At 41.6% G+C, this 7095-nt stretch overlaps 1 protein-coding gene across 1 annotated transcript; it reads right to left on the bottom strand.

Moving 5' to 3' along the window:
- Window positions 1–299: 299 nt before the first annotated feature.
- Window positions 300–1222, bottom strand: LOC6502869 (polycomb group protein Pc-like). The gene is given in 3 exon segments (XM_044718090.1): window positions 300–701; window positions 732–1138; window positions 1141–1222. Coding segments are annotated over 3 exon segments (843 nt in total). The 5' UTR covers window positions 1175–1222.
- Between the last annotated feature and the right edge of the window lie 5873 nt (window positions 1223–7095).

The raw sequence follows: 7095 nt of genomic DNA, 5'->3' as shown, positions 1-7095 counted from the left end.
CTCGAAACATTTAGTATGGATTTGTAGCTGTAACTCCCTTAGCTTCTATCAATCATTTTGGTTTTTATATTTACAATCGTTTCAGGTTTCTTATTTTTTTCTCCCCTTTTTCGTGACCGTGGCATTGGCCGAAGCTCAAGCCACCGGCGAGGAGTCGCATCAGTGATAACCACCCGATTGGATATGTTGCACTTGGTCGGGAGCCAGAAACAAGGTGGCAGTGCCCGCGGAGACAGTGGTGTCAGCGGCTGTTTTTGATTCAAAGCTAAGTTATTTCCGATTTTTGGTACATTGTTGTTCTATGTTGGTTGCTGTGGCTGCTGCTTCACACTCTCCTCGCTGGGCACCTCCTCCTCTTCAGTTCCCGATTCTGCGGGCGTAGACGTGGCTTCGTTGGCCAATGCATTATTTTGTATATCTGCCTTCTGCGGCGCTCCTGGCTCGCCACCACTCTTTTCCGACTGCCGTGGATCCTGTGACTTGGATGCCTGTTGATCTGGATGTTGCTGCATTTGGGGTTGTGGCTTGATCGTCACTCCGATTTTTCCAGATTCCTTTAAGACCTCTGCCTTGCGCTTGGTACCGATCAAGGGCTGATCCTCCGAGCTAGATGAATTTGTGTCCGCCTCGGGAACAAAGGAGTTGTGGGTGGAGCTGCTATTGGAGGAGGAGCTGTGGTCCATACGCTGGCGCTTGGACTCGTGGTGGCCACTGCTACGTTCGGACTTGATGTGGTGGTGATGATGATGGTGGTGGTGTTTCTTCTCCTTTTTGGTTTCGGGCGTGTCCTGAGCGCCGGCATTCGATCTGGTTGTCGTTTGTTCTGTATGAGTTTCATCGTCGCCGGGGAAGGTGTACTCATCTTCCTCTGACTCCGGTTTTGAATCAGGTTCTGGATCCTTCTCCTTCTTTTTGAGACCACGCTTTGAGGGTGTGCCGTAGGATTTGTTGCTCTGCTCGTAGATATCGATTAGACGACGATCCAGAATGTTTACCTCGGGTTCCCAGGTATTGTAGCGCTGGTTCCAGCCCTTCCACTTTACGCGATACTCCACGGTGCCCTTTCTAACGCGTTTCTGTATGATTTTCTCAGCAGCATAAACGAGAAAATCGTCGCGATCATCCTAGACATTATCACCACTTTTCCCTTTCCGTCCTTGCCTCTTCCAGTCATGATTCAATATCGCGTGTTGCACGTTTTATTTAGTTTAATAGGGTTGATTAAAATTAATAACAAGCTCGGTAAATAAATTTGCGATTATCGCGGTAATAATTTCAGAAACAATTATCGCGGTAGAGGTAATAATCGAGGTAATTATAATATTACCAGGTATTACCAAAATAACGGTTATAATCAAAACACTGGTTACTACAGAAATAACAATAACCAGAATAACATTTATTAAACAAACACCAACCGCGGCGGAAATATCCGTGGTAAACTTCCCAATGAAAAATAGAAATATAAATACATATATAGAAACCAGAAATATGTATAGCAACCCTCGTATGGGTGGTATAGGATACAGTCAACCGATCTTGGCTCGATCGACTTAAATACTGCGTGCAAAGTAAAGAATGATATGTAAAGTTTAAATTCGATAGCATTAAAACTGAAAGACTTGTTCGGGCAGAAACAAATAGGCAGACAAATTGATAGATGGATATGTTAGTATCTACTTAGGTGGTGATCCTAATCATAAATGTATATAGTTTATAGGGTCTGTTAAGCTATTAATCTTTTTAGAGTTAGAGTGCTACAGCTCTACAAAAAAGCTCCCCAAAGCGCATGCGCTACAAATACCAGTGAAGCGCATGCGAACGGTGGAGAAATAAACAAAAACAAAACTGGTGATAAACCCGGCGCTGCTCTTCAGTTTTAGAATATATTAATTATTTTAAATAGCTTCGCCTTTGGCTGCTTCGCTCAACAGGATCCTTTACTGAGTTTTCGCGTTTGACCCTCTGCAAAGGTATAAAAAAAGGGGACATTTTTTTTTTTATTTTTTTAGGTCGTTAGTTTGTTTGTTCAGTTAGTTAGAAATCGACTCGTATTCAAGAGAATTAGGGGGATTAGTAAATTTAATCAGACGAAAAAAAAACTCCAATGTTTCTAATTTTGACATAAACTGGATATGCTTGGGTATCATGTGAGTCTAAGTGTCGCATTGGATAGCTCCATCTCAAAACAAGAAAGAAAAGCTAGCTTGTTCGCAAGTCTTATCCTAAAAATGTTGGAAACCGCCCCATTTCCGGTCGTTCAGTTATAAGAACGCTACATGAACGTTATATGAAGCTAATTTTGCAGTTCGGATTAGATTACTCGAAATGAAATCCGTAGATATTTCCATTATTCTAGTTTAAAAAACATGAAAGTTATGCCAATTTCGATCGTTCAGTTATATAACAGCTACAGTATAAAGTCGACCGATCTTTATGAAATTTGGCAAATCGTATTACTTTCCGATAAATCCCATCTTTCGAACTTAAAAAACACTAAAGTTATGGCATTTCCGATTAATCAGTTATATGGCAGCTATGGGATATAGTCGACCGATCTTGACTTCCAATTATGGTGGAAGGGTCCTTCATGGCTGAGGGACAAGGATTAATTCATGGTAAAAATAAGCAATGCTCACAAATGTACTTTTCTTTCAGAAAAACACATATAAGACGAAGTCAAATCTAACTGCGTAGCTGTGCAGATGACTGTCACGACGGCCAGCCCTTTGGATCTTGGCTGAAGCTTACACACACCCTTGCTTACGTTTTGCTCTTCATTCATCGTATGAATCTTCAAAACTAACATCGAAATCTCTAACATTTAAGAGATCAAGGCTGCAAGAATTCGGTGGCTGCAACACGCTAAAGCTGGTTTTTAAAAGGAATTCCAGTTATTACTCGCAAACAAATTTCATCAGAGCGAAGCGATCCCTTGATGAAATGTAGCAACTCTTAAGTTCATCTCAACACAAAGATCACTTCGTGAATACCCTTGCAGGCGAAGGAATTCAATGGACATTCATCCGACTATGTGCTCCGCGTTGGGGTGGAAAATGGGAATCAGCAATGCGCCGCATCTTTGACGACTAATCGGAAACACCACTCTAATACACCACATATGAACAAATGCGCATCTTGCTTGCGCAAATTAGTGCTGCAGTCAACTCCCGACCCCTATGTAACACATCAAATACAGATGACATTTCTTTTCGGGAGACCATTTACGACAGCACCCACATTCCTGTGGGCCGGCTGGGATACTGGCAAAGTATCCAATCGATGTACCAAGGCTTCTGGAAACTTCAATGGTACCATTAGTATTTGACAAGTCTGCACCAGCGTCCTAAGTGGATCACGACAACCCCTAGCATTTCAGTCGGCAGGGTTGTGCTCGTCATGGCATAAAGCGAAGGTGATCGACACTTTCCAAGGAAAGGACAATATGGTTCGAGCAGTCAGGATCAAGGCGGCAGCAGGAGAAGTGACTGCAACACGCTCAAGCTGGTTTTGAAAAGGAATTCCAGTTATTATTCGCAAACAAGGGAGAAAGCTAGGGAACCAATCTCAATTAGTCAAGCTTTCTCCAATCATCGACAAGGACAACCTGCTAAGAGTGGGTGGACGAATCCAACATTCAGAGTTGTCAGCAGAGGCAAGCATAGGATGCTTTGGCTTCCAGTGGTTCTGAAGGGTTACTTTTACTTTACAACGAATTTGGAACGTTAGTTTAAAAGTTTTAATTATAATTTGACCAAAATTCAATTAAAAATTGTTCAAACAAATAAACAGATAAGAGGACGATCCGTATGTGAGTTTCAATACATAAAAAAATTTGATAGCTTTAAAACTGAAAGACTTGTTCGGGCAGAAACAAATAGGCACACAGATTGAAAGATGTCTGCTTAAGAGGTCATCCTGATCAAAAATGTATATAGTTTATAGGGTCCTTTACTGAGTTTACTCGCTTGACCAAAATTATCATACCCTCTGCAAAAGGTATAAAAAGAAGACATTTTTTTTTTAGTTTTTTAGGTCGTTGGTTAGTTGTTTAGTTAGTTAGTAATCGACTCGTATTCAAGAGAATTAGGATTAGTGATTACTAAATTTATTCAGACGAAAAAAAACTCCAATGTTTATAATTTTGACATAAACTGGATATGCTTGGATATCATGGGAGTCCAAGTATCGACTTGGATAGCTCTATCTCAAAACAAGAAAGGAAAGCTAGCTTGATAGCTAGTCTCATCCTTATGAGAATTTCATCAATCAAGCCATAGGATAAAGTCGACCGATCCTGGCCGCATCGACTTATATACTGCCTGCAAACAAAAGAAAGGATGTGTGCAAAATTTTAACTCAAGAGCTCAAAAACTGAGAGACTAGTTTGCTCACAAGCTAAAAAAAAAAATTCCCCATCTACCCATCCATGATTCACTCAACCTCTTCAAACACCTTATGGCCAGGAATGGGGCTGGTGCAGTGCCATATATAACAGTGTTGAGCTTGCACAATTGCAAGGACTCCGCTGCGATACATCTTTTTGATGTCGGCTATCAGAGCGAATTTGTTTAGACGAAACCGAAGAAGAGTTGAGTACAACTCTTCCTGAATTGTTGGACCGGTGGGTCCAATGATGGCGGTCCAATGACCGGTGGGACCATTTGTTGATGGTGATCAACAAATCATTCAAACATTTTCTTTAAGTTCGGATCTCGAGATAATCTTCTCTAGAGCGACAAAAAACGGCGTTTGGCTATCTCGAATGAGTTGCCCAAAACGCTTGGATCCGACATAAATGGAAGTCTGACTTCGAATCGACCTGAAGGCAGTATTCTAGTAGTTTTTTGATAATGTTTCCCACACAACTCCTGTTCTGGCGAAAAAATCTGTTTAGAAGATGGAACTTCTTCCAATGATCAGAATTTTTTCAAATTGTGATCTATCGATTCTAATGTTTCTTCCTGGCAATTTAGGCTAGCGACCGGTTGTTGATTGTATTTTCCCGATTTTATCCATCCAAGAAGCGTTTTTTGCAGTATGTGAAGGTTTGGCCCTTGCTGTAATTGGCCTACGAACAAAAGTTCGAAAAATGACTCAGCTCCAATTAACATACCTATCCTGAGGTTATGGGTCTGCTAAGGGCAAGTTCTTTGGTAGGGTCCAATCTTTCACGTTCACTGACTGGTCAGGGTGATAGCCTGAAATGGTTTTTAAAATCCAAAAGTCGAACGGAAACTCGCTACCATTGATTCTCGACTTCAACACGGTGTGGATCTTTTTCTTTACTTGTGAATTAGATTGACGAATTCCAAGAAAGTTGATGCACCTCCTACGATTGATTGCTCCCTACGGATCTGTAAGCGTTGAGTAAGATCTTCAGTAATGAAGTTCATTTGTGACCCTGTGTCGAGTAATGCTCGGGCCAATATGTGGTCGCCACTTTTCGTTCGAACGCTTACGATCGACGTCGCTTACAATACCCTTTCTAGACCCGACGCATGCAAAGCATGTGAAATAGAAGGGCCATCATTCGGCCTAGATTAACGCTGAAGGAGGATTTTCTGTTGGTGGTGGTAACGCTAAGTTATTTTCAGTCACTGTAAATCGGTGCAAAAGTTTATGATGCAATCTTGCACAGATTTGACATCGAGTTGATTTGCTCTTCGCAACGGTGTGACCTTTTCGCAGACAATTTAGACACAGAGATGCTGACTTGACAAACTCAAACCTTTGCATTATGGCAAGGCGTTTTGCCAGTCTCTTCAGCGGATAGATGCTGCTACCTACGATTTAATACCTTTTCGAAATCGGACCACAGCGGTAATTCCTCATAATCATCTGACTCTTCCCATTTTTACCTGGTCACAGGATCTACTCTACTCAAAACTAAATATATAATCATAGAGTTTGCAATTTTAGTGTCATCTCCTATGGATAATAATGATCCATAAATCGATGACACACTGTCGATGAGACCCCTCAACGACGACGCAGACGGCTTGCAAATTTTCGGAAGGCTGAACAATTGACTTATTTGGTTCACAAACATCAGACATTCGTTATCATAGACTCTTTTTAGACAAACGATAGCTTTGTCGTAATTACTCTCGGTGTCTTGGAATGCCTTGATAGTTCCTAAGGCTTCACCAGAGAGGCAAGAAATTAAATGATTAAATTTCCCAAAAACAGTAATGTTCACATCTTTGTGTACCGAAAAGGTCTCGAAAAGACTTATAAAACTTTTGAACTCCGAATAATTTCCACGGAATTTTGGTATGTCTAAACTGGGAAGTCCAGCCAACATCGAACCCAGCGGATTGCGCACCCCTGGGCTTTGTAGTATCCGAGCTCATTGACTTCCAATTATGGTGGAAGGGTCCTTCATGGCTGAGGGACAAGGATTAATTCATGGTAAAAATAAGCAATGCTCACAAATGTACTTTTCTTTCAGAAAAACACATATAAGACGAAGTCAAATCTAACTGCGTAGCTGTGCAGATGACTGTCACGACGGCCAGCCCTTTGGATCTTGGCTGAAGCTTACACACACCCTTGCTTACGTTTTGCTCTTCATTCATCGTATGAATCTTCAAAACTAACATCGAAATCTCTAACATTCAAGAGATCAAGGCTGCAAGAATTCGGTGGCTGCAACACGCTAAAGCTGGTTTTTAAAAGGAATTCCAGTTATTACTCGCAAACAAATTTCATCAGAGCGAAGCGATCCCTTGATGAAATGTAGCAACTCTTAAGTTCATCTCAACACAAAGATCACTTCGTGAATACCCTTGCAGGCGAAGGAATTCAATGGACATTCATCCGACTATGTGCTCCGCGTTGGGGTGGAAAATGGGAATCAGCAGTGCGCCGCATCTTTGACGACTAATCGGAAACACCACTCTAATACACCACATATGAACAAATGCGCATCTTGCTTGCGCAAATTAGTGCTGCAGTCAACTCCCGACCCCTATGTAACACATCAAATACAGATGACATTTCTTTTCGGGAGACCATTTACGACAGCACCCACATTCCTGTGGGCCGGCTGGGATACTGGCAAAGTATCCAATCGATGTACCAAGGCTTCTG

This window comes from Drosophila ananassae (assembly GCF_017639315.1).
Source record: "Drosophila ananassae strain 14024-0371.13 chromosome Y unlocalized genomic scaffold, ASM1763931v2 tig00000110, whole genome shotgun sequence".
Lineage (NCBI taxonomy): Eukaryota > Metazoa > Arthropoda > Insecta > Diptera > Drosophilidae > Drosophila > Drosophila ananassae.
This window is presented reverse-complemented; position numbering and strand designations above follow the sequence as displayed.